The sequence below is a fragment of the Plecotus auritus genome (assembly GCF_963455305.1).
Source record: "Plecotus auritus genome assembly, chromosome: 5".
NCBI classification, from domain to species: Eukaryota; Metazoa; Chordata; class Mammalia; order Chiroptera; family Vespertilionidae; genus Plecotus; species Plecotus auritus.
The window spans coordinates 23,867,246-23,894,903 of NC_137776.1; the positions used below are offsets into that span (position 1 = coordinate 23,867,246).

Sequence of the window (27,658 nt, forward strand, 5' to 3'; positions counted from 1 at the left end):
GGCGCTGAATGATGACGCATCCATTGCTTCCGGTCCTTGGCGCTTCCCTGCTGCCCAAGCCAGGTCAGTGGGGAAGCTCGGTTGGCCTACCGGGGTCTGCACGCCAAGGCCGGGGGTGGACTCTGCAAGGGATGGGCCCAAGCCTCGCACTCCCCAGCCCTGCCTTCGCGGCGAACGGGCGTGGGAGACGGGGCCGCCCAAAGGTGGGCTGGTGGTGGAGGAAGCGGTCTGGTAGTCGCTGCTTGGCCTGAGGCTTTAAGACACCTGATCCCAGCTTTCTTAGAGATGATATCGCCAGGACCTGTTTTCTCTAGATTCCGAGACTTGGGCCTGAGCTCTCCACATCAGTACTTCAGGGTCGTCTGGATTGTATCCGACCCGCGACCCTGCCGTTCTTTTCCTTCCAGCATGATCCGCTGGGCCCCCAGCGCATCGCCCGGAAGAGCCCACTCAACCTGGACGAACGCTTTGGCACCTCAGACCGTCCTTGAGGAGGATGACTGAGACACTATGGGCCACGCGCTGTGTATCTGCTCTCCGGGAACTGTCATCATTGACAATAAGCGCTACCTCTTCATCCAGAAACTGGGGGAAGGGTGAGTGTTTGGAAATGATTAGTCCCCAGGGTTATGATGATTGAAGGTCAGCAGACTGCACATGATTAGGGGCACAAAGGTTTTATTCTGTAGCCTATCCTTTAACTCACCTGTCACAGAGCCTAGTGACAGGCTAGTCAAGAAAGTGGATTCTGGAGCCAGGCCTCCTAATCGACCTGTGTGACCTTGATAAGCCATGGGTTCTTCATCTGCTTAATGGAGATAATTACTATCTTGTGTCACTGATGGAGCTGTGAGGATTAAATAAGATAAGGCATATAAAATGTCTTGCCAGTGCCTGGTTCACAGCACCTATATGTTGACTATTCTCTTAATGTTTATTGAGCATCTATCATGTGCAGAACACTGGGTTAAGACCACAGGACCTCAATATTACTATGTCCCAGCTCTTGCGCTCAAAGTAATAATCTCCAAACTTCTCTTAGAGTCACATCTTGGGAGCGTTTCTACTAAATGGGAAAGACATCTCCATTCTCCCCAGGGAGTTCCTCTGGGTCCAAGCAATGTGGGAGATGACCGTGGCCCTTCACTGACCCTTTTGGCCCACAGTGGGTTCAGCTATGTGGACCTAGTGGAGGGGTTACATGATGGACACTTCTACGCACTGAAGCGAATCCTGTGTCACGAGCAGCAGGATGTGGAGGAGGCCCAGCGAGAAGCAGATATGCATCACCTCTTCAATCACCCCAACATCCTTCGCCTCGTGGCTTATTGTCTGAAGGAGCGGGGCACAAAACATGAGGCCTGGCTGCTACTACCTTACTTGAAGGTCAGAAAGTCTCCTGGCTATGGAGGGGTTGCAACAGAGCCACCAACCAAGGGCTGTGTGAGCAGTCAAGTTATGTTAGGAATCAGAGGCTATGTCTTGGGTTTGACCACTTCAGATTTGGAGTTTAGAGGACTCCAAATGGGACTGTAGGGTGTGGTTGTGTGGTGAAAAGGTTGATAACTTTTGACATAGGGAAGGGATCAGACTCGGAACAGAAGCTGAAAAACCAACTGTGGGAATATTTGTGTTGCAGGGAGGTACGCTGTGGAATGAGATAGAAAGGCTTAAAGACAAAGGCAACTTCTTGACTGAAGATGAAATCCTTCAGCTGTTGCTGGGTATCTGCAGAGGCCTTGAAGCCATTCATGCCCAGGGTTATGCCCACAGGTCAGTAGGAACGTCCTGTGTACTTTCTGGGACAGAAAGAGCCCCCACTAAGAGAAATGAGAGGTCTGAGCTCTCCTCCCAAGGAACAGCCCCCGTGATTCTTATGCCTCCCTGGGATTCTAGCCTCCTGTCCAGAGATGCTCATGGGTCATTTCCACTTCCCGACAGGGATCTGAAGCCCACCAATATCTTACTTGGAGATGAGGGGCAGCCGGTTTTAATGGACTTGGGTTCCATGAAGCAAGCGCGCATCCATGTGGAGAGCTCCCGCCAAGCTCTGGCCCTGCAGGTAAGAGTCTGCAAATTCTTTTGCCCACCTCTTCCCAATTCCTGACCGCTTCTGGTGCATTTCCCAGTTTCGTCACATGACCATGACCTGTGCCCCACTTTTGAGCTCTGGGGCCACTGTTCCAGGACTGGGCAGCCCAGCGGTGCACCATTTCCTACCGGGCCCCGGAGCTTTTCTCTGTGCAGAGCCAGTGTGTCATCGATGAGCGGACTGATGTTTGGGTGAGGAGCATGCGGGTGGGAATCTGGGGGGAGAGGAGCTGCTCTGTACCCCCTGTGGAGTAGAGGAGCAGGTTTTTGGTTTCCAGTGCATGGGGCCCCAGGAACCATGTATGTCCCCATCCCCCTCAACTTCCTTCCTGAGAACTGTCACTGACACTGTACTCAATTGCTCAGGAAGTGGTAAAACTCTGCCCTTTGAACAGGGTTGGTACAGCTAAGAGTCACAGCTAAAGACAGTGGCTAAGCAAGGGTTGTAGAGGCCTCCAGCTAACTGTCAGTTTCTCTGTCATGTGGCTGACATTAGCATAGTCCTTTTAGTTTATGTAGTCTCCTTTTACTACAGAATTAGGAGTTACCATCTCCATTGGTCCCCTTTTATGGAATAACCAAGTTATGCTCAGTCCCTAGGCTGTGTGCTATATGCTATGATGTTTGGGGAAGGCCCTTATGACATGGTGTTTCAGAAGGGTGACAGTGTGGCCCTGGCTGTACAGAACCAACTCAGCATCCCACAAAGCCCCAGGTGAGTGATGAAGGGGCACCAAGCACTTTAGACTCTCCTTGACATTGGAGCCTCGGCACAGGCGGATGGGTGCCCCTCAGTCACCCTGCCCTCCTCCCTCCACAGGCATTCTTCAGCATTGCGGCAGCTGCTGGCCTCGATGATGACTGTGGACCCCCTGCAGCGCCCTTATATTCCATTCCTCCTCAGTCAGTTGGAGGCTCTGCAACCCCCAGTTCCAGGCCAGCACACTACCCAAATCTGAACAAACCAATGGCCACGCTGAGGTGGCCTGTGCCTTGTCCTTCACTGGAATCTCCATCCTTTCTATCCAGGCCTGCTCTCTTAGTTGGGGCAGGGGGCTGGGGAGAGTCAGCTCAGTCTTCTATCTCTGCTCTGTTCTCTTACCCTCAGGACAACTGGACAGGGAGCCTGAGGGGGTGGGTGGGGGATGGAGAAAGGCAAACTGATAGATTCTGATAAAGGATCTGAGCAGGACTGCCAAGCTTACATCATGGTCTGCTTCCAAATCGGAGCAGGAGAATGTATAAATAGAAGAATAAAGTGAAAGGAGCTTGGTGTGGCTCTTAGTCTCATTGTTCCTGGAGTGAGAGGAGATATTAGGGGCCCAAAGTCTGGCCAATTCCGAGGAACAGCCTGGGGAAAAGAGGGACTCATGTAGAGTCAGGAGGCATGATTGGCAACGGGCAGTTCTTCTAGCTTAACTTAGTTAAAAAAAGTTGCTCTGGTTTGAGTAGGCTTCTTTGCCAAGAACTGGAACCACGATCCCCTAAACGCACATTCAACTCATTCTTACCTTCTTTCATTCCCAGGGGTGGATAGCTTAGAGCAGCCCAGCTGGTTTGCCAGGCAAGGGCTTCTGGGTGGAGACATCCAAGGAAGCTTGAGACAGCTAGATAACAGGTCTCAGCCTCAGCCTTGGGGCAAAGGGAGTGGAGGAGGCAGCCATATTGGCCCAGTCTCTCCCAGATGGTTTTAGCTCACATATGGTTAATGATTAATGAGGCCAGTGTGGTGTGGCAGTATCCAACTGCCACTTCCTGCCTACTCTGCTGAGTAAACAGGGGCCTTGCCTTGCTGGGCTTGAAACCTGTTCCTCAGGGAAGGGCGCTGAGTCCCTGAATCACAGGGAGGGGAGGCCAGGGCAGGGTTGGCATCGCTTGCTCCTGAGATTGAAGCTTCTTTCCCCCAATCCTGCCCACCCCCACATGCTGACGTCAGTGTGGGTCCTGGGGTGCCTATTAGCAAAGTTGAAATTTTCCCCAGGGCCCTGGCAAGAGGCTCCCACCAGCTAGCAGAGGGACCGAGGCCAGAAAGAAAGCACAAACGGGAGACGACCTGACTTTTAATGGCACAGCCCTAGCCCCCAGCAAAGCAGTGAGACAGTAAGCTATGCAAAGCTGTTTATGCAGTGACATAAACAACTCTAGGAGATGGCCCTGTTCCCTCCCATCCCCCAAGCTTATGACTGGGCTCCATGCCAAGGAACTTTGGGCCAGCTCAGCCCCACTCCCAAGCCCTCATAACAGAGGTGCCTGGGCCAAGCCTTGCTTCCAGAGTCGGTGAATGCAGAAGCAGCAGGAAGAATAGGTCTAGTCCAACCCAAATACAGAAACTTTTGAACTTAAAACTCCTACCTAGAAAAGAAGTGAAGACTCATATCCTTCAATAGCTTGTGGCTGGACAGACTGGTCCAGGATTCAGTCCTCATTTCCTCCCTATCCTGGGTACCCCTTAGGATCTTGCATTAAGGTCCCTGGGGTCATGTTTCCTGAGTCTGGCAAGGGATCCTTGGCAGGTCTCACCTTCAGCCATGGAAGGGAAAAGGGTCATGAGCAGCAAATAGGGCAGAAGCAGCAACAGCAGCAGCACAAAGAGGAAGGCAGCAGAAGCTCAAGTATTCACATCACAGAGGGAACAAGAAATCGTGCAAGGAGACTGTTTATTTCGAAAGGATTTTGCAATGAACATAGTGAGTGGGCTCCAGGCAGCTGGTCTATTCTTCTCCCTCATCCTCGTCCTCATAGGAGTCGATGCCAACTTCTTCATAATCCTTCTCCAGGGCAGCCATATCCTCCCGGGCCTCAGAGAACTCACCCTCCTCCATGCCCTCGCCCACATACCAGTGCACAAACGCCCTCTTGGCATACATCAGGTCGAACTTGTGGTCCAGACGGGCCCAGGCCTCGGCAATGGCGGTCGTGTTACTCAGCATGCACACGGCACGCTGCACCTTGGCCAGGTCACCTCCGGGCACCACAGTGGGTGGCTGGTAGTTGATGCCAACCTTGAAGCCCGTGGGGCACCAGTCCACGAATTGAATACTGCGCTTGGTCTTGATGGCAGCGATGGCAGCGTTGACATCCTTGGGCACCACATCTCCACGGTACAGCAGGCAGCAGGCCATGTACTTGCCATGACGGGGATCACACTTCACCATCTGGTTGGCAGGCTCAAAGCAGGAATTGGTGATCTCCGCCACCGACAGCTGCTCATGGTATGCCTTCTCTGCGGAGATGACTGGCGCATAGGTGGCCAGGGGGAAGTGGATGCGTGGGTAGGGCACCAGGTTGGTCTGGAACTCTGTCAGGTCCACGTTGAGGGCCCCGTCAAAGCGCAGGGAAGCTGTGATGGAGGACACGATCTGACTGATGAGGCGGTTGAGGTTGGTGTAGGTGGGGCGTTCGATGTCCAGGTTGCGGCGGCAGATGTCATAGATGGCTTCGTTGTCCACCATGAAGGCGCAGTCTGAGTGCTCCAGGGTGGTGTGGGTGGTTAGGATGGAGTTGTAGGGCTCGACCACAGCTGTGGACACCTGGGGGGCTGGGTAGATGGAGAACTCCAGCTTGGATTTCTTGCCATAATCAACAGAGAGCCTCTCCATCAAGAGTGAGGTGAAGCCGGAGCCGGTGCCCCCTCCAAAGCTGTGAAAGACCAGGAAGCCCTGAAGTCCTGTGCACTGGTCAGACTGAAAGACAAGAAAGAAAAAGAACAATGTAGGTGGGAGACGGTCCTGAGGAACTCTATATTCTTGCTCCACAAAAGCCTAAATATCTCAGGAGTCACAACAAAGACTAATGAGTATTCCATAGCAGCAACATGCTCTGGAACATGTACAATTAGAGATGACTCCCTCAAAAAGGCCCGGAAAAAAATGTTCCTGACCCTTAGCATCATCAAAAGCTACCTCCCTTCCCTGCCAGACTCTCACCAGCTTGCGGATCCGGTCCAGTACTGGGTCAATGATCTCCTTGCCAATGGTATAGTGACCACGGGCATAGTTGTTCGCAGCATCCTCTTTCCCGGTGATGAGCTGCTCTGGGTGGAAGAGCTGCCGGTATGGGCCATTTCGGATCTCATCTGCAAGGGCACAAACCACATTGTCAGGGCCCAAGCCACAAGGCTGTGCTCAGCCCGGACCTCCCTCCCTCAGTGTGGTAGCTGCAGTGAGATATGTGCAATAGCTCATCCTTCTGCCAGTCCAAGATACCAGTGTGAGAGAAACCCAGACCTGCTGTGCAAGACCAGCCTTCGATTAGATTCAAACTGAGTGAGGAAAGCCAGGTCTAGATACTCTCTCCAGAAAGAAGTGTTTGAGTCACTCTCCACTCCCCTCAATTCCACCCCCTTCTTTCTCTCACCAATTACGGTGGGCTCCAAATCCACAAAAACTGCCCGGGGTACGTGCTTTCCAGCTCCGGTTTCACAGAAGAAGGTGGTGAAGGAGTCATCTCCTCCACCAATGGTCTTGTCACTGGGCATCTGCCCATCAGGCTGAATTCCGTGTTCCAGACAGTAGAGCTCCCAGCAGGCATTGCCCATCTGGACACCTGCCTGCCCCACATGGACTGAGATACATTCACGCTGAGGAATAATAAGAGGGGACAGAGCATAAGCCCCACACCCATAAGTCCTCACTTATAAACCTCTCCCATCCTATCACCTTTTAGCTAGGATGACTCAGTTGGCAAAAGTGGAAATTTGGGGCTGGACAGAGGTAGAAAAGACTGGCAGCCTGCCCAGGCTCCCCAACTGGAGACACCCAGTAGGGCAGGCCAGCCCCTTAGCCTACTACTTCATGGGGACACCTTGTCAATTAAAAGCTGTGGTTCACCCCACTGGTGTGGCTCAGTGGTTGAGCATGGACCCAGGAACCAGGAGGTCACCAATTTGATTCCTAGTCAGGGCACATGACCAGGTTGGGGGCTTGATCCCTAGTGGGGGGTGTGCAGGAGGCAGCCAATTGATGATGTTTCTCATCAATGTTTCTATGTCTGTATCCTTCTCCCTTCCCCTCTCTCTAAAAATCAATAAAAACATTAAAAAAAAAAAGCAAGAGCTGTGGCTCCACATGACCCTGCCACACTCAGAGAATACTCAGGGAGGATGGAGAGGGCAAGTGCCTATGAGCCCAGCAGCCACTACAATAACTGAGACAAGGACAGGCAACTTTTTAGCTGTTCCCGATTCCTACCCTCACAAAAACAGCTTCTGAAGAGCCCGAGAAAAGACAGGTTTTCCAGATCTGTCAGTTTATAGCTAGAGGCCTCCACTCACTTAACTCTTTGCTTTGAGGATGCACAACTAAAATTTCATATAACCTTCTCCCCCTTTCTTTCCTGTGGGCTGCAGAGGTATCTCAGCCTTCCAGTCTGGCATCAACTGACCACACTGGCATCAGGATGCCCTCTCCCCCACCTTTAAATCCCTTCTGGCTCCCTCTCCACCTCCTCCCTAATCTCCCTCTCCCACACTGCACTCTGGGAGTCTTTACCACCTTCATCCGAGGCGACAGGCGTCAGGAAAATAGCAGCGATAATGCTGTGAGTGCAGAGGGCAGGTGAGGGCAATAGGGGTTGTGAGTACTAGGGCAGTCGCAGCCCTAGTAGCCCATGCCTGTCTGAAAGTAACCCCTGACGCGCCAAAGTGGCGCGGCGCCAGGCTGCGCGGCCTCCCTGTCCGACACGGAAATGGCGGGGTGAAGGTTTCCAAACACTCAGAAAAGGAAGCGGAACCCGCGGTGAGGCACTAGAGGTAACACGCCTTGCCCCGGGCAGAATGAACGCCATCCTGCACCCCGCCCTGTATTCGCCCCCCCTCTTTCCAATTACATCCCAGCGGAAAGCGAGGATTGGATTTCGGCCCCCGTTTCAGGGCTATAAATACCACCCCCCTACACGCACCTCTTCCCCTCCCCCCAACCTGGCCTCAGCCCGAGCTCCCGCTCAGCTACAGCTGTCTCTGCCCGTCCGCGCCACCGCGCTCCCGCTGGAGAGGGGCCGGCCCGCCTCACGAGACCGAACCCCATTCCTGGCTCAGAAGCGGGGTGCTGAGTCACGGTGGGGGGAGGCTGTGGGCAGGAGGGATGCACACACAGCCGAAGGAAAAGAGGATGCTGGATCCAGTAACCCGATCCCCTTCCATCTTCTGGCGCCAAGCACGTGTTCGGTCCGTTCCAGGGACTGGGTGGGGTGAGGCTGGCGGCCGAGGGCAGCCAAGCGGGTCTCCCTCGCCCGCGGAAACTGGGCGCCGGACCGCGTGACTCCCCTCAGGAGGATTAGGGCGCAAATGCTTGGTGGAGCAGGAAGGGATCTCCAGGACCGCTCCTCTCTCCTAGAGAAGAGTCTCACTCCACCCACCCCCTTCCCCAGCCTTTGAAAGTGGAAAACACGGCCCGGCCAAAGTCAGTAGTCGGACGGGGTGGGGGTAGGGGTGGGGGTGGGGGTGAAGCAAACACCCTTGCGCCTCCTTGAGACTCGGAACGCCAGATGGAGGGCTCCACGCATCTCCAGAGGGAGCGTGCCTGAGGGAGAGGGACAATTAGGGGGCGGGCAAGATCCTGGCGGGGCCGCACTCACCATGTTGAGTCCGGGTGGTGGGTCTCACGTAGAGTCCGGGCGACGGGTCTCAGTGAGAAGTGCGCTAGCTGCAGTGCGGCACCCGCCTTATATAGGGAGGCGGGCCCGTGCTCCGCTCGCCCACTAGGCGCTGAGGCCTAGAGGCCACGCCCCGCGAGGGGTAGGCGGCTCCAGGGGTGGGGCCAGAGCGGCGGCCTCCCGCAAGTCGTGCCCTGGTCCCTCACCTGTCGAATGTGTAGCAATCGGGACTTGAACTCCTCGCTCAGGGTTTTGGACCCACACGCCGGCACGGAGGGCGCGGAGCCAGAGCGCGTCTCGCCGGCACCTGCGTCATGGGGACGCCGGGCGCTCAGGTGTTCTGACTTAGGCCGGTGCCGGAGAGGCTGTTTGCTCCAGGTGGCTGCAGCAGGCCTTCGCAGGTGCCCTCCCGCCCTGCCTCTCTGGCGCCTCCCACAGGCTGCTTGGCTCCGGCCGGTCCTCGAGGAACCCCTTGCGGCTGCACGCCCGGGACAGCTGGCTTTGGTCAACGCCTGTGGGCGGCCGAGGACCGCGAGCTGCACCGCCTGAGCCCCAGGGTGCCGATCCCTTCGACGGCCCCGCGGAGCTGCGCCCCGCAGCCTGTCTGCGAGGGCAGACCCGGGGAAGCTGCCCCCGCTCGGCCGGTGCCCGCCGGATAGTGGCCTCGTCATCAGTGCCGTCACTATTAGCTATTAGCGAGCCCTTGCCACTACCGCCTGCGCGCTTTCCTGCTGCCGGAACCGCGGGAGCTCTGCCTGAAGTCCTTAGCACCTGGGCTCGCATCCTGACTGCCCGATGTGACCTTGGGCAGGTGACTTAATGTCACTGAACCCTTGGCTTCTTCATCGGAGAATAGGAGACGACGCCACCCTGAAAGCATTGTTGTGAGGTATCAGAATGCTTGTTGACTCGGAAGAGGCAAAAAGAAAATGAAGACTGATATGGTGGCCGATTTTGACTTTCACATCCTCTTCTGACCCTCAGCCCTGGGCAGGATCTACAACCTGCATCTTTAGAGCGTCAGCACTCAGGTGGAGGCCTCAGCAGAAGCCATCCCCTCTTTCTATGTTTCATTTCCACTTCTTGCAAGAATGAACGTCTCAATCCACTTCTGTTTTCCTTGACGTGCCTTACATTTCCTAGCTGTCTCCCTTCACTGGGGAAATTCATCAGGAAGTGCCCCATGTGCCCTTCCGCACACACTTAAGGAACCTGTCCCACCAGCTAGTCACTTGCAAAGGATTCACCTGCCTCTCCTACCATAGTGTTTCCTACGGCCAGGCTCTCTGACAACACAACACAGCAGGACAAAATAACTAGCATGGAAACTTTCAACAAAATAGCTAAACGACATCTTACTTAGGCAAGGCAGGGAAAGGAATACGGTGAAACACTTTCTTCCCAGTGGACTCACCATCTGGTTGGAAGAACAAGACTCATTCATAAAAAAAGAAAGCTGACAAGGGCATGGAGCAAGACTGCTTTGGGAAATGGGGTCATGGTCTCCACAGAGCAAGAACCTTGGTGATAACAGAACATCTGGCCTCGTGCAGACCATCCTGGCTCTTTTCCCTTGTGCAACCCCACACCAGCACAATGAATACCAAAAGAGATTTTAGCTTAGGCAAAACCCTAAATGTCTTTGACTTTCAGGTTTAGATTCTTCATTTGTAAAAGTGGGAAAACTTCAGATTGCGAGGACCAGATGAATTGAGGAATGTGTATAGATGTGGCAAAACACTGTAAGCAGCTATCTGGATTATTATTTTATTCATTTTATTTATTTATAGTGGTGCGTGTAGTGCATCATGCTGCATTTATTTGTGTACATTTCCATCTCACTACATAGCAAACTTGAAGGTAAGGACTGTATCTCATTCATCTTTGTATCCCTAGTTCCTACCATGGTGCTTAGCACATGGTAGGCGTGTGCTGAGTGTGTCGGATGAATTTTTCACTTCAGAGATGGGACTAAAATGAGGGTAAACATCTAAGAAGCCAGAATTTACAAATTGGCAGCCTGGAGGCCAAATTTGCTTTCAGAAATGTCTTGTTTGGCCCTCACAGTGTTAATAAACCCTGTAACATTTAGAATATGAAAAAAAATTCAGAAATTGTCTTTGTGTTGGGGCATTTCCAAGACCACCCCTATGTTAGGAGATTAGCTAGAAGAACTTAAAGGACTCAGCATAAAATTGTACTTACAACTAAGGTTTATTACAGCAACATAGGACAATACACAGCCTGAAAGGGGAAAAAACACAAGGGTGCGTGGAGTAATTTATGCCCTCTTCCACCCATAAGGGCTCACAAAGTGTGTTCTTCCTCCAGAATAAAAATGGAGCAATATTTCTCTGCAGTGTTTCTGCCCAAAGAAGACCAAGGTTTTTATTGGGTGTCAGTCACATAGGCACCTTTGCCTAGCACATACAACAGTTCCAGACTCCTAGAAGAAAAGCAGGTGTTCAGCATAAATTATATTTAGATTAAGAGTGGCACAACGAACCATCACTGTCAGTTAACTGCTGATTTGGAACACTTCAAAAGCCAAGTTCCCAGATGCCAGCCAATGGCCAATCTTGTAAGCAGGCCTTTCTAAGGATAGCAATCTCAGGCCTTTTATGTTAACTTTTTTTCTACACAGTCATATAAAAATGCAGATTTCTAGTTGAGCCAGTGTGGCTCAGTTGGTTGAGTGTCATCCCATACACCAGGAAGTTGCCGGGTTTGGGGTTTGATTCCCAGTCAGGGCACATGCCTGGGTTGCAGGCTTGATCCCCAGTAGGGGGCGTGCAGGAGGCAGCCCATTGATGTTTCTCTTTCTCTCCCTCTTCCTTCCTCTCTCTGAAATCAATTGGGGGGGGGGGGGGGGAGACAATAAAAAATGCAGATTTCTAGGTTTAATTGAAAAGAACTGGTGGGTCTGTCCATATTAGGCCTACATTCCCATTTAGCAACAGTGGTAGGCAGAATAACAGCCCTGCAAAAAGATCCATATCCTAATTCCCAAAACCTGTGACTACATTATCTTACATGGCAAAGGCTTTGCAGATGTGATTAAGGCAAACATCTTGAGATGTGGAGATAATTCTGGATTTTCTGGGTGGGATCAGCCCTTACAAGGGTTCTTGCAAATGGAAGAGGGGGGCAGGAGAGTCAGAGTCAGGGAAGGAGAGGTCAGAAGCAAAGGTCAGGTGTGATTGTTAGCTTTCAAGATGGAAGGGGGCGGTGAGTAAAGGATGTGGGCAGCTTCTAGAAGATGGAAAAAGCAAGGAACAGATTCTCCTCTAGAGTCCTTTGGAGGAGGCAACACTTCCAACACCTTGAGTTTGGCCCCATAAGACCAATTTTGGATAGCTGGTCTCCAGAACTGTAACATAGTAACTTTGTGTTGTTTCAAGCTACTAAGTTTGTAGCTATTTGTTACAGCAGCAACAGGAAACCAATACAGCAACAAATGGAGCTTTATGATAGGCAACAAGATGCTCCAATTCACTCAGTACACACCATTCTGTGTCTTCCTGACACAGAAGACAAGTATCTGTTGCCATTTAACATCATATGCTCAGCTTACATTACACTTTTAGGTTACCTGGCCCCTGTAGCAAGAAGTTTACAATCCCTGTGCAGGCCTTCTGGCAGGGAAAATGGAGAAGACAAAGGCGCAGGGAGAAATATCCAAGGCATGTTAGTGGAATGAAGATTCTACTTCTGATTTTGTGCATGCACACATGTGCACACACGCATGACTGTGAGTGTGTATAGCCTCAGGATATATACAGATGCTTCTGAATTAGGGCCATAGCTCTGCATGGATATGCAGGTAATGGTCCATATTACCAGACTGAAAACTTGTATTTTTTTAAACATATTTTATTGATTTTTTACAGAGAGGAAGGGAGAAGGATAGAGAGTTAGAAACATCGATGAGAGAGAAACATCGATCAGCTGCCTCCTGCACATCCCCTACTGGGGACATGCCGCAACCAAGGTACATGCCCTTGACCGGAATCAAACCTGGGACCTTTCAGTCCGCAGGCTGACGCTCTATCCACTGAGCCAAACCGGTTTCGGCAACTGAAAACTTTTAGACATTCACATACATGTACAGAATCTAGAAGATGATTCCAAGCACTTCACTCTTCCCATTGAATCACTGCTTAGTCCATCTACCATACATGGGTGTCCAGTAAAACACAATCTCTGGATTGCTATACTTTTTCCCTTTGCCCATTGTTATCTCTGTCTTTTCTAACCTTTTCCCAGAATCTTACACCTCCATCTTTATTTTTAAAATATATTTTTATTGATTTCAGAGAGGAAGGGAGAGAGAGAGAAAAAGAAACATCAATGATGAGAGAGAATCATTGATCGGCTGCCTCCTGCATGCCCCCCACCGGGGAATGGAGCCCGCAACCCAAACACGTGCCCCTGATCGGAACCGAACCCAAGACCCTTCAGTCCGCAGGCGTACATTCCATCCACCGAGCCAAACCAGCTAAGGCCTTACACCTCCATCTTGGAGCAGGGCAACAAGGTCCTCAAAGTTTCAAATGACTCCACTGACTCCCTCTGGGAGAGGTGGAGCTGAGCCTTAGTGCACATCCTCCTGTTTTTTTCAGACTGGAGCACCTACCAGCTGTCTTCCTCCGCACAGCCAACCTTTCTAAAGGGCTATCTCCGTATCTGCTCTCCTCCCCACTCTCTATGCAGGCTTGGTTCCCATGCTCTACTGAGATGATCTGCCAAGTTCTCTAGTGACTTCCATCTTGCCAATGTTTACATCTCTATCTTCATCTTTCTCAGCCTCTCAGCTGTGTTTGACATAGTTGATCCTCCCTTCCTCCTTGAAACATTGCTTTCTTGGCTTCAACGACACCCCCCTCCCTCCTGGTTTTTGTCCTGGCCACTTCTTCTTGGTAGTTTTTCATGGTTTATTTCTAAAGGGAGTCCCCCTGGCTCAGTCCTGGTCTCTCTTTTTCTTTGTTTTTGTCCCTGAAAAAGCAACTGTTGAAGGGGAGTGATGAGTATGAGGGTATGGGGTTTTATTATATTATTTCTCCTGCAAGTGTATTTTTAAATGTCCTTAATAAAAAGTTACAACATTTCTAGGGTTATCCAAAAGGAACAGAACTACAGTCTATAACCCTTCCCCAACCATAGTGAAAGAATGGGATGAAAAGAAATAACATCTATATGCTGCTGACTCTCAAATTTGTATCTCCATTTTGGACTTCTCTGAACTTCAGACTCATGTGACTTTTTGCATTGTTGACATCACCACTTGAAAGCCCATTAGACATCTCAAACATAACAGATTCTAATTAGAATTCTCAATACCCTCACCCCAGTACCTGCTAAACCTGCTCTGTCCTAGGCTTCTGAGCCAGAGTGAACAATATCACCTTCCACCCACATGCTTAAGTCAAAACCCTAGGATCATCCTGCATTCCTCTTTCCCTCTCTCCTTCTCCTCTTTTATTAGTTAGATTTCTTTTTTCTTTTTTTGGCTGCAAATAATGAAAAGCCTAACTAACAACGGCTTAAACAATGAGGGTATTTATTAGCCCACAAGAATTCTGAGTGTAGGGCGGTTCCAGGGTTGCTTCAGTGATGTCACTAACAACCCAGTATTTCCAGCTTTCTGCTCTGGCATCCTCAATGAGCTGGTGGCATCTTCCCTCATGATCACAAGATGCCTGCAGCAGCTCCAAGTATCATGTCTCCAACTGACACTGTCCTAAGGCAGGAAAAGGGGGGGTTCCTCCCACATCTCTTTTTATCAGGGAGAAAAACCTTTCCTTAAAGCATCCTTGCAGACTTCCCCTTCTAGCTCACTGGCCCCATTCCTAAACCAATCTCTGGAAGGAGGGACTAGAATTACCATGAATGGTTTAAACTGCTCTTTACTCACTCATAGGTCTGGGGGAAAGCCATCTTCCTTGAGTAAGTGGAAGGGGAGTAATTAAACAAATCAGGACCCTGCCAGCAAAGAAGTGGAGGCAGGGGGCAGGTAAGGCTGTTGGGTAGGTCTGCTGCACACATTAACATGTCCCATTACTTTGAATCCAGCCATTTCCCATCATCCCCACTCCAGTCCAAGCCCCATCCCCCATTTCTGGATGCCTACTGTAGCCTTCTAACCAGTTTTCTGCTTCTACTCTTGAACCCCTATAATGCAGTCTCCACACAGCAGCTGTAATAACCTCTCTAAAACACAAAGTAGGCAATGATACTTGCTTAAACCCTCCTATTGCACTTGTAATCAAAGCTATTCTCCTTCCAAGTCCCTTTAGCTCTGTGATCTCATCTTGTACAGATCTCTCCTTCCCTCACTCAGTTTCCTTGAACACATGGGGCTCACTCCTACCTATGGACCTTTGCACTCACTATTTTCTCTGCCTGGAGCGCTCTATCCAGATCCTGCCATGGCTAACACCCGGTCATTCCCTCTCAGCTCCAATGTCACCTTCTTAGAGAGCTGCTCCTTCTCAGCAGCAGCCCCCACCTCCCATCTCTTTCGGTGCCATTATACAGTTTTGTTTTCTCACGTGCTTGTGGCTCTCTGAGATTGTCTTCTTAATTTGTTATGTGTTTGCCCATGAAAATGTCAGCTCCTTAAGAGCACAGACTCTTTTTGTCCACCACTGTAACCCTGGCATCAGGTACTGTGCTTGGCACATAGTGGACACTCAATAAATATTTGTTGAAGGAATTAGAGTATTGACTGCCTCTTATTTTATAACTTAGGTACATTAATATGCTTTAAAAATCTGTCTCGTTATTCTGTTTTACATAAGGCTCCCTCCCCCACCTGCCTCTCTCTAGAGTTGGTGATATCTCGGTTGACTCTGAGCCCAACTGGGAGTCCAGTTGGGAGAAGTTAAAGAACCCGACTGGTGTGGCTCAGTGGTTGAGCATCAGCCCATGAGCCAGGAGGTCAGAGTTCAATTCCCAGTCAGGGCACATGCCGGGTTTTGGGCTTGATTGCCAGTAGGGGGCATGCAGGAGGCAGTGCATCGATGTTTCTCTCTTCCTTCCACTCTCTGAAATCAATTAAAACATATTTTTAAAAAGTTTAACAGCTCTAGCTGGTTTGGCTCAATGGATAGAGCCCGTGGACTGAAGGGTCCCAGGTTCGATTCTGGCCAAGGGCACATGCCTGGGTTGCAGGCTCAATCCCCAGTGGGGGGTGTGCAGGAGGCAGCCAACCAATGATTCTCTCTCATCATTGATGTTTCTGTCTCTCCCTCTCCCTTCCTCTCTAAAAATCAATATAAATAAATAAATAAATAAATAAATAAATAAATAAATAAAGTTTAACAAAGTGCTAGATAAGAGAGTTTGGGGCCCAGTGGGTAGGCCCCAAATTCCTCCATCTGAATAATAATTCCCAGGATGACAATTCCTGAGGTCTGTGGCTTCATGAATCAGCCCTGTTGGAGGCTGGGCTTCCTTACCTTTGAAGTGCTGGTGACTGTGTCTTCTCTCTGGGGATCTTGGCCTCTTAGGTCCAGGTGGAAGAGAGAAGACTTCAGTCTACAACCCAAATCAGAGTTAGCCACGTTGATATTCGGGGTCACTCCCTAGTAAACTGTGATGCGAAGGACTCTGAAAAAGCCCTTCCCTCAAAATAACCCCCGCTAATTGCCACAGTGACTGAAATTTCACAGTAGCAACTACTTCTTGGATAGAATTGGTAGATAAAATTCTTTCATTTGCTAAATCTGGCATTCCTATTCCAGGTCATGGTTGCTATTTGGGAAAATGACAGACGAGATGTGTGGTTTCCAGGCAACTTTAGGGTCCATTTGAGGTCATGAATTCAAAGTCAGATTCATCAGCTTGGTTCTGGTTTTTTCCCACTATTTCGCTGGGTCAGTACAGGCACAGACTTGGTGAAGAAATGGATTATTTAGGGTTGTGGTTTAGTCAAATGAGGCTGCTGAAGCTAGAGGGAGGCCAGGGAGTTGAGGGGTATGCAAGAGAATGATCACCACTGCAACTGAAAAAGGGAAGGAAGAAAGTAGAGACACAGGACAGGGATGAGGGACAGTGACAACTCTGCCATGTGGAAAGCGGAGAAGCACTGGGCTTGAGTCCCAGATTCTTAATTCTACCACTAATTAACCCCCATGTGACCTTGGGCAAGACATCATGGGAATGGAGGCCCCACCTTGCCTACCTCACAAAGTTGAGGGTCTCAAAGGAGATAAGGGGTGAAGCAGCCTTAAGAACTACAACACAGAATACAAACGTGAGAGATTAACATTTTTATTTCATAATTTTGCCTAAGGCCATAGGGCGAGTCCTTCTGTGGAGAAATCAGGGCAGGCGAGACCAGCAACAACTTGCACTGAAATAGAGACTCTGACAAATAGCCCTGAGCCCTGCTCATCAGCTTGTTTACCCCATGCCCCATGGAGAACAACAGCAATTCTGGACAGAGCCCTTAGGAAGTTTATGTTGTTTAATCCTCACAATACCACCTCTCCCCATTCTGCAGATGAGAAAATTGAGGCAAAAAAGTTAAATGCTAGAGATGAGGCTAAACCCAAGTTCTTATTCCCTATGTTCTATGATAGAGTTCCCACCCAAAGGCCCTGAGGTTCATCTCTTGCCCAAGGACTCCTTGTTCTAGTTCACCGCAGACTCCTCATAGCCCCACCTACACTCCACCTCACTTCCCTATTTGGGCCCAGGACCAGGACTTGCCGGCTGCCTGGTAACCAAGTCAACAGGCCTGCCCTCCTGGGGATGTTTCTAACAACATTTCCACCCTGAGAGCAGACCAGAGAGTCTAAGGAGGCTGGAGGCTGTGGGTCTCTCACGAACCCATCCCTGTTTTCCATTTAGCAGCAGACGATCCCAATCAGCACTCAACCGAACAGCATGGTGAGCGGAGATTGGGTGCTAAGCATGCAAGTGAGGGTCCCAGGGGGCCCAGGTGGGTGGTGTGAGGAATCTCTGGGAGTCCAGGTACTCATGGGGCTACAGTGTGTGGGCAGGTGGGGTGAGGAAGGGGGAAAGAGACTTCCAGATGTGTGTGCCCCTTCCCAAATGTGCTGATATGTGGGGGTATGTGCAGGGGTGAAGAAGGATGGTAACCAGGATGTATGAGTGTGTGTGTGTGTGTGTGTGTGTGTGTGTGTGTGTGTGTGTGTGTTTCCTGAGCCTGGACTCAGGAGCAGGGCTGCTAAAGGGCTCTGAATTTAGGGGTAGGGAGTGTGGGGTAAGCAGGACTGGAGCACAAAATGTAGGCATTGCCCTACAAACCCTGGGCCCCATGGCAGATTCACTGTGGTCCCATCTCCCAGCTGTGAGGATACACCCTCATAGCCTGCCCAACTGCAGTTACATATTAGTGGCGGGGGCGGGGGGGGGGGCGGAAGGGGAGAGGGAGAAGGGGAGGGTGCTTCCAGTTACTCAGAGTTGTCTGGGTGTGGGATCATTTGATATCTTTAACCTGTCTCCCCACATAGGCAGGATAGAAGAACAGTTAAGAACATAGTTGGAGCCCTGACTGGTTTGGCTCAGTGGATAGAGCATTAGTCCTGCAGACTGAAAGGTCCCAGGTTCGATCCCAGTCAAGGGCATGTACCTTTGTTGCGGGCACATCCCGAGTGGGCGGTGTGCAGGAGGCAGCTAATCGATGTTTCTCTCTCATCGATGTTTCTGACTCTCTATCCCTCTTCCGTCCTCTCTCTAAAAAAAAAAAAAAAAAAAAAAAGAACATAGTTGGAGCCAGGCTGTCCCTGCTTTGAATATTCTTCATTTTGCTCATGACCTTGAACTAGTTGCTTAACCTCTTTGAGAGTCAGTTTCCTCATCTGTAAAATGGGTTAATAAAAATACCTACTCAAGGGGGCTGTTGTGAAGCTCAAATGAGATAATGTATGTGAAACACTTAGCATAGTTTCTGGAACTGATTAATGCTTAATATATGGGATCTAATCAATATAATGACAAAGCCTGCTGGATACAGGTACGAGATTGTGCTCTTTTTAGTCAAGAAAAAGGGGCAAGGGCAGCTAGGGGAAGTAATTTGTTTGAGGTCATAGAAAGATGGGGCTTTGAGGCCAAGTCTGTGTGACACCAGGGGCGTTCTTTGCCCCAAACCTGCTGGCTCACCATAAGGGGCATTGATTTCAGCACCTCAGGCATACCTGAGAGATCAGAGACACTTTGCACGAGCCAGCAGTTGGGGCCAGGACAGTGTCTGACTTTGTAGACAGAGCCTGGCCAGGCTCGGAGGTGCAGCAGTTGTCCCTGGCCTGGCCAGGTAGTTGGTGAGCTGAGAAGCTGAGTCAGCTCTCTCTTCTGGACCTGTGGATTTCTGAACTCCTGTGTCCTTAAATCCCTCCCAGATTAATTTGTTAACTTCTCTTACTATGACTCAGTGATTGGGGGCTGAGGGGTTTAGTAGGGGGGACCCAACATATAGTGCACCCTAGAATGTGTCATGAAATGAGGCAGGCAACATGAATGCATTCCTTCACTTAATCCTCAAAGAAATTCTAGGACGGGGCTCTTATTATTGCCCCCTGTCATAGTGGAGGACATCAACAGAGAGGCTAAGACTTGCTTGAGGCAAGTACAGAAGTAATGGGGCTAGGATACAAATGATTTATGGATTAATCTCAGTCACCTAAAAATCATAAGTTAAGGCCCTTATATCATAGTAGAGGCCCAGTACACAAAATTCGTGCACTGCAGGAGGGTTGTCCCTCAACCAGCCTGCACCCTCTTGCAGTCCAGGATCCCTCCGGGGATTGGGCCTAAGCCAGCAGGCAGACATCCCTCTCCCAGCCCAGGGCAGTCTGGGACCCCTCGCTCCTTACCGCCCCACATGTAGCCTGGCTTCTGGCTGAGCGGTGCTCCCCCTGTGGTAGCGCACTGACCACCAGGGGGCAGCTCCTGTGTTGAGCGCCTGCCCCCTGGCGATCAGTGCACGTCATAGCAACCGGTTGTTCCACTGGTCAGTCGACTTGCATATTAGGGTTTTATTATATAGGATAAAAATGTCAAATTTATGGAGAAAGTATCCTCATTTAAAAAATTTACGAACTATTTTAGATATGTAAAACATATAACAGGCAATAGCAGCAACCTGTTACCCACTTCAAGAAATAGGATCTCAAAAAAAGAAAGAAAGAAAAAAAAAAGGGGGGGATCTCTTTCCAATTACATTCATCTCTACCAGAGAGAACCATTATTCAAAATTTGGCTAATATTTTCCTTTGCTTTCTTTTTTTTTCCTTTGCTTTCTTTATTTTTGCAATATATACACATTACAAGACTATATAGTAAATATATAAATTTATCTGTCAATGATGCATAGTATTGATTATATAAATGGTATCATATTATATGGTTCTTCTTAATTTGAGATACATCACTTTAGGCTTCTATTAGCAGTGCAAGAGTTCACATTTCTCCACATCCTCTGTATTGTTAAGCCTTAATTTGGGGAAATTTGATGAATGTGCTCACTTTATTTGAAAGGTCTGTGGAAATTATTTATCAAGCAGAGAATTACTCTGGTAGTACCCAGGGAAGTGGTCTGGGAGACGTCTCTGGTACCCCACTGACTACACTGCCACACATCTGTTAACTTATGAAACTCTCCCTTCTTTAGACAGTGAGCTTCTTGAGGGCAGGGACTGAGTGTTAGGTGTTATGTGTCCCCAGTGTCAGCACAGTGTGCAGTACATAGTAGAGGCTCAATAAATCTTTGATGAAGCAAGAGGGTCAAGCCTTCTTGATTCTCATGGGACTCCCCAGGAAGGACACTGACCTTTCTCTTTTCTTAGACCAACAATCCTGTTTCAGGGGCCAAGGGTTCTTTGACCAGCAGCCTTGAATCATGTAGGGAAGACCTTTCTTTCCAGTCCCACCTTACTCCAGAGCCATGCACACCCAAGAGGAAAGAGTAGCACGTGCATGTCGATTCCAGGCCCCCTTTTTCCTTTCTCACTGGCATTTCTGGCTGTCACATGAATCCAGAGTTCTTTCTGCTTCTGTAAACCTCTTCCTTATCCTTGACTCCTGAAACTTCTCTTGGATCTTGTTTCCCTCACCAGTGCCCCGAATTTCTTTCTGAACACGAATGGGTTGACTTTGGTTCTCTGCCCTCATTTGATCCCCTCAACATTCAAGATGCTTAGTTCCTGAGCAAGACTCTGTAATCTGAGAACTGCCCACATCTTCTGCTTCCCCTGAGGGATTTGGCCCAGCCCCCAGAACCAATGCCTGTTGGTCCTCAATGCCACCTGTAAATGCTTAGCCACAGGGGGTGGGGCAAGGAGAGCAGAGTCCAAGAAACTTTGCCCTCAGCCGGAGAACCACTCAAGGAAGGAAGGCAGGAATTGTGTCCAGGCATGATACGTTTCTCTCTGCTAAGGGTGTTTTCTGCCATTTGTCTGCTCAGCGTGAGTGTATCTCAGTCCACGTGGGCCAGGCCGGCGTGCAGATTGGCAATGCTTGCTGGGAGCTCTACTGCTTGGAACATGGAATCCAACCAGATGGGCAGATGCCCAGCGACAAGACCATCGGGGGAGGGGATGACTCCTTCAACACCTTCTTTAGTGAAACTGGGGCTGGAAAACATGTGCCCCGGGCTGTGTTTGTGGATCTGGAGCCCACTGTGATTGGTGAGTAATGATTCATCTCTTCTATGGCCTTGTCCCAGGTACCACAGCAAGTCCTTCTCTATAACTGAAGAGCACTGGAGTGTGTGGTTCCCAGTTACTGCAGCCAATTAGAACTCCAGATCTGCCGAGCCACTGTCACTCAGCTCTAGTGTGTCAATGTCACCCCACATGCCTTTCCTTTTCTTTTTTTTTTTTAAATATATTTTATTGATTTTTTACAGAGAGGAAGGGAGAAGGATAGAGAGCTAGAAACATCGATGAGAGAGAAACATCGATCAGCTGCCTCCTGCACACCTCCCACTGGGGATGTGCCCGCAACTAAGGTACATGCCCTTGACCGGAATCGAACCCGGGACCCTTTAGTCCGCAGGCCGACGCTCTATCCACTGAGCCAAACCGGTTTCGGCTGCCTTTCCTTTTCTTGATGAACACTTAAAGTCAAGGGCAATAGCAGCAACCTGAATGGGGCTCCTCCAGGGTAGGACTTGGAGCCTGGAGACCCCACTTCTACTGGGTACCCTGGGGCTCTGGGAGCCAGGCTACAAGAGGAGTGAGGCCTAAAACTCTGTTCATTGCAGATGAAGTTCGGACGGGCACGTACCGCCAACTTTTCCATCCAGAGCAGCTCATCACAGGCAAGGAAGATGCTGCCAATAACTATGCCCGAGGCCACTACACCATCGGAAAGGAGCTCATTGACCTGGTGCTGGACCGGATTCGGAAGCTGGTGAGAGAAGGGCTAAAGGCTGGGGATTCTTGTTGTAGTTTGGAGGCCAGATAGGGGAAGGGCAGCTTCAGCCCTTGGGAGAGCCTCCTGGAAAAGTCTTAAGCATACAGGATCAGGGCCCTGCATCCTGGTCAGGGGAGGCAGAGTATAGCTGCAGCCTGGAGCTGGATGTCTTCTTTATCTTCTACAGCAACAGGCCCAATCCTGGGCAGCATGGCCACCAGGGTAAACCTGTCCATGGGCTGCCTGGCCAAGTGATGGAGGTCCATAAGCATTCCTAGAATATCACCTTGTATTGTAGGGGTGAGGGCAGAAGGCCTTATGAAAAGCAGGGATCCAAATAATGCTGGCCCAGGGCTCGATGACTGACTTTGGGGATAAGTTCCTGGATTGTTGGAGAAACCCTCCAGAAATATCTGGAGTTAAATCAGGGAGACACGGGTATGGGTAGAGCTGGCAAAGTGTGATGACAAAAATGATTATGTTACAAGATTCAAGAGAGCTGTTTGATAGAGACCTCAGGAGGCTTTAGAGAGGAAGAGGGATGAGGAGGAGAGAGTGGGCCGACCTTATCAGGCCCTGTTTTGTGCTCTTGGAAAAAGTCTTCCAAGGATTTTATGACACATGGGGGGAATGTGAAACAGCACAAGCTGGTTCTTTCCCATTTGTCAGCTGTGCTTCACGCCCCACATTTCTCTTCACTTTCACTTTCTAGGCTGACCAGTGCACAGGACTACAAGGGTTCCTCATCTTCCACAGCTTTGGAGGGGGCACCGGCTCCGGCTTCACCTCACTCTTGATGGAGAGGCTCTCTGTTGATTATGGCAAGAAATCCAAGCTGGAGTTCTCCATCTACCCAGCCCCCCAGGTGTCCACAGCTGTGGTCGAGCCCTACAACTCCATCCTGACCACCCACACCACCCTGGAGCACTCAGACTGCGCCTTCATGGTGGACAACGAAGCCATCTATGACATCTGCCGCCGCAACCTGGACATTGAACGCCCCACCTACACCAACCTCAACCGCCTCATCAGTCAGATCGTGTCCTCCATCACAGCTTCCCTGCGCTTTGACGGGGCCCTCAACGTGGACCTGACAGAGTTCCAGACCAACCTGGTGCCCTACCCACGTATCCACTTCCCCCTGGCCACCTATGCGCCAGTCATCTCCGCAGAGAAGGCATACCATGAGCAGCTGTCGGTGGCGGAGATCACCAATTCCTGCTTTGAGCCTGCCAACCAGATGGTGAAGTGTGATCCCCGTCATGGCAAGTACATGGCCTGCTGCCTGCTGTACCGTGGAGATGTGGTGCCCAAGGATGTCAACTCTGCCATCGCTGCCATCAAGACCAAGCGCAGTATTCAATTTGTGGACTGGTGCCCCACAGGCTTCAAGGTTGGCATCAACTACCAGCCACCCACTGTGGTGCCCGGAGGTGACCTGGCCAAGGTGCAGCGTGCTGTGTGCATGCTGAGTAACACGACCGCCATTGCCGAGGCCTGGGCCCGTCTGGACCACAAGTTCGACCTGATGTATGCCAAGAGGGCGTTTGTGCACTGGTATGTGGGTGAGGGCATGGAGGAGGGTGAGTTCTCTGAGGCCCGGGAGGATATGGCTGCCCTGGAGAAGGATTACGAGGAGGTAGGCATGGATAGTGTGGAGGGGGAGGGAGACGAGGAGGAGGGGGATGAATACTAGGGGAATCCTTTGTATCTATCCTAAATAAAGTGCTGTGGCATTATTGTCTCACAAATGTCTTTTTCTCTTGGGGAAAACCATGGGGGGAGGGCCTCAATGAGAGACAGGAAGACTGGTATCTTAGCCTGGGCTCCCCAGAAAGCAGATCTGATTTCAGATTTCATTAATGGGTGCAATTCTAAGAAGAGGGCGTAAAGCAGGAAAGGAGGGAGAATTTAGAGCAGATGCAGCTGAATAAATGGCATCTCAGAAGCATTCCTTGGGTAGGAGTGGTGGTGAGGATGGGGGAATTTATGCACCGACTCCACTCTTCCATTGATTAAACCTTCAGTCCATTAAGCATGAACCCCCCTGAACTTCTGGATTGCACACACTTGGGCTGCATCATCAACAAAGAAACCCTGGGACAGGAGGTAAGGTGCTTTTAAACAGCATGTGTGTGAAGTTGGTCGGAGCCGCACAAGACTGCAACTGGAGCTGGTGAGGCCAGGAGGGTCTGAAGTGGTGCCTTAGAGTAGTCTGAAGTAGTTGACACAGTCTGACATAGCTGGTGTTCACCCTATAGAGGGGGTTTATCTTCTTCAAGCAGGCGGTTTGGGCTTAGAGAGACCAGAAGCTGGCATTAAGGTGGAACAGTGGCACTGTGGCAGTAACCACGGAAGAATGGCTGGGGAGGGGCTGGGCTTGCCCTACTGCGAGCTCCATCAACACTTGCCATTTTTTGATGAAGACAATTGACCCCTTTTTCAAATGCCGTGTGTTATACCAGCACAGCTTCCAGCCCTCACTTCCAACCATATGGCCGCCCCTAAAATCTTTGTATATGAACTTTCTGTAGCTCCCACTGGGCTGAAGGGTTGGTTTAGCCATTGGAGCTGTTGAAACTTGGGCAACCCCACCCTACCCCCAACCCTCTGGAGAGATTCAGTGCCCAGTGTTGCCCTCTGCAGTCCTTCCTGCAGCCTCCAGCTCTCAGGATGGGATGCTGGGAAGCCAACCCTAAAGTGAGTAACACCAGGAAGCTGCTATCACCCCTAGGGCTGGAGGCCAAGGGATGAGATGATAATGCCAGAGGCTCGGAACTGGGACACCAGGTGGGAGCTGAAGCCACAGCAGAGCTACCCAGAGTGACCAGAAGGGAACAAGGAGGGAGGGATATTTGGCAAGAGTCAGAGCCATGGAAGAGACACAATGACTATCTGAGGTGCCCCATGATTTGAGAGAGGGGGAGAAATACCCTGGCTTCTCCCTTCCTCCCACCCTCAATCTTCGATCAGTGTCTTCCATTTGCTGAACCTAGACAGAAGCTAGATGGCAAAGGGGCCAAGGAAAAAGAAAGTGCAGCCTTTGAGACACAGAGCAGGGCAGGGAAGATGGAGGAATGGATCTCAGAGAAAACAGGCTAATAAAACACATACCTGCACCTTGGGCTACACCGGAAATGGAGTGACTCCTGCCTTCCCAGAGACCCATTACCTGTCCCTGTCACCTTTGTTCCAATAATTACTTTGTAGTAAGTAGAGGATGGAGTGGAAGCAACAGAGTGGTGGGGGGTTTAGAAAGAAAATGGGTGTGCCTGGCATAGCAATTTCCTCCTTCTAGTTTGCAATAACTTGTCCAGAGAAAGCAAGTATTCTCAATTTGAGGATTTAAGCTCACATGGGAAGCTCTGTCCTGGGAGGAGAGAGGCCTGAAGTTGTGAATATATGTGTATAGAACTGGTGGTGGGGGCAATTTAATTCAAAGGGAGTATTTAGAAGTCCATTTTGGCTGAATAGCTCAGCTATATCCTCAAAGCTGGTTTTCACTAAGAGAACTGATTTTCAAATCTTTATTTGACTTATGTCTTTCTCTTTCTCGATTGGTCTCAAACTTGGGGAGGGAAGTGAGGTTTTTGGGGAGAGAGCCTCAATCAATCATGTCATTTATTGAGCATCTACTGGTCCATATTACCTGGTTTAATCCTGAGGTAAATACAGTTATACCTACTGGGCTGGAAGCTTCATGGGAACAGGGTCTATTCTACTCTCAGTACCAGAATGCTGCCCAACATATATTAGATACTCAGTATTTGTTGAATAGACTTGTCAAATGAATGCCTATTTTATAGATGTGCAGACTGAGGCTTGCCCAAGGTTACTCAGCCAGTAAAGGAAGGCATAAGGATTCAAACCCCAGGCCAGCCTGGACCAAGGCTTATGCTGTTGCCCTCCCCTTCTTCAGATGCCCACCCCTCCTGCCTATAGTAGTTATAGGCCCCCCTCCAGACACCAACTTTTCTGGGCCTGCCAAGTCCCCAATTCCCAGACAGTGACTCAGGTGCCTCAAAGGCAGGGAGGGGGTGACACTCCCCTTGACACTGCCCTGCCCAGGCATTTGTTGGGCGGGGGGGCAGGGGGGCGCGCACGGAGGTAACAAGGGTTCAGTTTCTGGGCTGAACAAGAACAGAGGTGTCTTTGGGCCCATGTTTTGGGGCTGTCAGTACCTTCTAAAAAGTCCTCTCCCTACCCCCCAACATCTCATAGGAGGTGAGGTGAGGGCTTGGGGAGGCCAGTAGGGAGGGCCTCACCTGCCAGGATGCTGGGCATCCAGAGAGGCAGTCAGGCTCCCCTCCTGTCCACGGTACCAGCCAGCCCAGCCTGGGCAGCTGTAAGGCCATCTCCTCTCAGACCCGAAAGGCCTTCCAGCTAGAAACTCTGCTGGCAGGTGCTGGCAGGCCTAGGTTGGACTGGGTGTGGGTGTGTAGAGGTGGCAACTCTGACCTCCATGGGGCAGCTGGGAGTGACCTAGCTGGGCTCCTGGGGACTCCCTCAATGAAGGGGAATGTTTTCATCCCTGAAGCTTCTAAAGCTAGACTACAATTATCTCCTGCAGGCAGACACAAGAGACAGATTCCCAGCCTTGGATCCCACCAACACCTTTATTTTCTCGCCTCTGATGTGTCAGGAACATGCCTGCCTCCAAAGCTGCATTCTCACCATTCCCTCCTTCTGGAATGCCACTCCCGGTGCTTGTCTCAGTGTTGTCATTCCTTCCAGCTTAGGTCATGGTCACCCAGAGCCCATCCAACCCTGGGAGCTCTGCCTCCTCTAGCTTCTCCCAGCCCCTACTGTGTCACTATCACTCATTTTGTACTTGGCATAGGCTGCTTAGCTTCTTACTAATAACCTATTTTCCCAACTAGATTTTTTAAAATTCTGTATGTATCTGTACAGTTATGTACACATGCTTCAGAATTCAAAAGTACTAAAGAGATTAACAAAAATAAGTTTATACAGTGAAAATGTTTCCTTCATTGGTTCCCCTCTTGGCAGCCACCACTGTTAACTTTTTTGTTAGTGTTTCCTTCCAGAGACATCTACTAGTATACATACTAATGTGTGTATACACATCTACATACACTTTGTTCTATACCTGTTTTTTTCCCCCCTACTTAACAATAAATCTAGAAGATGGTCTGTGTGAGAACATACCTCATTCTTTCTGGTGGCAATTTAGTATTCCATTCCATTCCATCACTTATTTAACCAGTGTACTGGTTAAATGGGTATTTAGGTTGTTTCCAATTCTTTGCTATTGAAAAGAATGCTGCAGCCCTTGTGTATACTTCTTTGCACGTATAATCAACCATAAGTTATTAGAATTGCAATCATGGTCAAAGGCTATGCAACTTTAATTTTAATATACCCAATATTGCTCTGCTTAGAAGTTATACCAAATTACCCTCCCTCTACCAGTGTATGAGAATGCCTGTGCCTACAGCCTTGCCCATATGATGTACTGAACTTTTTAATCTTGGTCAATCACTTGATAAGTGAAAGTATTTTGTCACAGATTTCCCTCATAATTCTCTTGTTATGAATGAGGTTGAGCATCTTTTCAATTGTTTAAAAGTCG

General features: G+C 50.0%; 3 protein-coding genes across 7 annotated transcripts; 2 read left to right on the forward strand and 1 right to left on the reverse strand.

Annotated features, from left to right (window-relative positions):
- The first annotated feature begins 22 nt into the window (after positions 1-22).
- Positions 23-3,380, forward strand: STK16 (serine/threonine kinase 16). Of its 4 annotated transcripts, none has more exons than XM_080670791.1 (8): positions 23-63; positions 408-596; positions 1,167-1,386; positions 1,640-1,773; positions 1,942-2,062; positions 2,188-2,283; positions 2,685-2,806; positions 2,912-3,370. In XM_080670791.1, the coding sequence occupies exons 2-8, from the start codon at positions 511-513 to the stop codon at positions 3,048-3,050; spliced, it is 918 nt and encodes a 305-aa protein (XP_080526917.1). In that variant the 5' UTR covers positions 23-63; positions 408-510; the 3' UTR covers positions 3,051-3,370. The 4 variants fall into 4 exon arrangements, with proteins under 4 accessions (XP_080526917.1, XP_080526918.1, XP_080526916.1 ...); XM_080670792.1 differs by having other exon boundaries at positions 62-203; positions 2,912-3,380; XM_080670790.1 differs by having other exon boundaries at positions 62-596.
- A 758-nt stretch (positions 3,381-4,138) lies between these two features.
- TUBA4A (tubulin alpha 4a) lies at positions 4,139-9,346 on the reverse strand. The gene is made up of 4 exons (XM_080670796.1): positions 8,665-9,346; positions 6,448-6,670; positions 6,018-6,166; positions 4,139-5,774 (listed from the first exon to the last, which is right to left on the reverse strand). The coding sequence occupies exons 1-4, from the start codon at positions 8,665-8,667 to the stop codon at positions 4,803-4,805; spliced, it is 1,347 nt and encodes a 448-aa protein (XP_080526922.1). The 5' UTR covers positions 8,668-9,346; the 3' UTR covers positions 4,139-4,802.
- LOC308249386 (tubulin alpha-1D chain) lies at positions 8,275-23,811 on the forward strand. Of its 2 annotated transcripts, none has more exons than XM_080670795.1 (4): positions 8,275-8,489; positions 21,113-21,335; positions 21,914-22,062; positions 22,778-23,811. In XM_080670795.1, exons 2-4 carry the CDS (start codon positions 21,215-21,217, stop codon positions 23,759-23,761), a joined length of 1,254 nt encoding a protein of 417 aa, XP_080526921.1. In that variant the 5' UTR covers positions 8,275-8,489; positions 21,113-21,214; the 3' UTR covers positions 23,762-23,811. The 2 variants fall into 2 exon arrangements, with proteins under 2 accessions (XP_080526921.1, XP_080526920.1); XM_080670794.1 differs by lacking the exon at positions 8,275-8,489 and adding an exon at positions 17,471-17,577.
- The last annotated feature ends 3,847 nt before the right edge of the window (positions 23,812-27,658 follow it).

Bases quoted from the DNA above. Each gene is read 5' to 3' on its own strand.
- STK16 (XM_080670791.1), top strand. From the start codon at position 511: ATGGGCCACGCGCTGTGTATCTGCTCTCCGGGAACTGTCATCATTGAC. The intron at 2,063-2,187 runs GTAAGAGTCTGC...CCACTGTTCCAG, and splicing joins GCCAAGCTCTGGCCCTGCAG to GACTGGGCAGCCCAGCGGTG. The intron at 2,284-2,684 runs GTGAGGAGCATG...AGTTATGCTCAG, and splicing joins ATGAGCGGACTGATGTTTGG to TCCCTAGGCTGTGTGCTATA.
- TUBA4A (XM_080670796.1), bottom strand. The intron at 6,167-6,447 runs GTGAGAGAAAGA...GTGCCCTTGCAG, and splicing joins TTTGGAGCCCACCGTAATTG to ATGAGATCCGAAATGGCCCA. The intron at 5,775-6,017 runs GTGAGAGTCTGG...CTTGTCTTTCAG, and splicing joins TGGACCGGATCCGCAAGCTG to TCTGACCAGTGCACAGGACT.
- LOC308249386 (XM_080670794.1), top strand. The intron at 21,336-21,913 runs GTGAGTAATGAT...TGTTCATTGCAG, and splicing joins TCTGGAGCCCACTGTGATTG to ATGAAGTTCGGACGGGCACG. The intron at 22,063-22,777 runs GTGAGAGAAGGG...TTCACTTTCTAG, and splicing joins TGGACCGGATTCGGAAGCTG to GCTGACCAGTGCACAGGACT.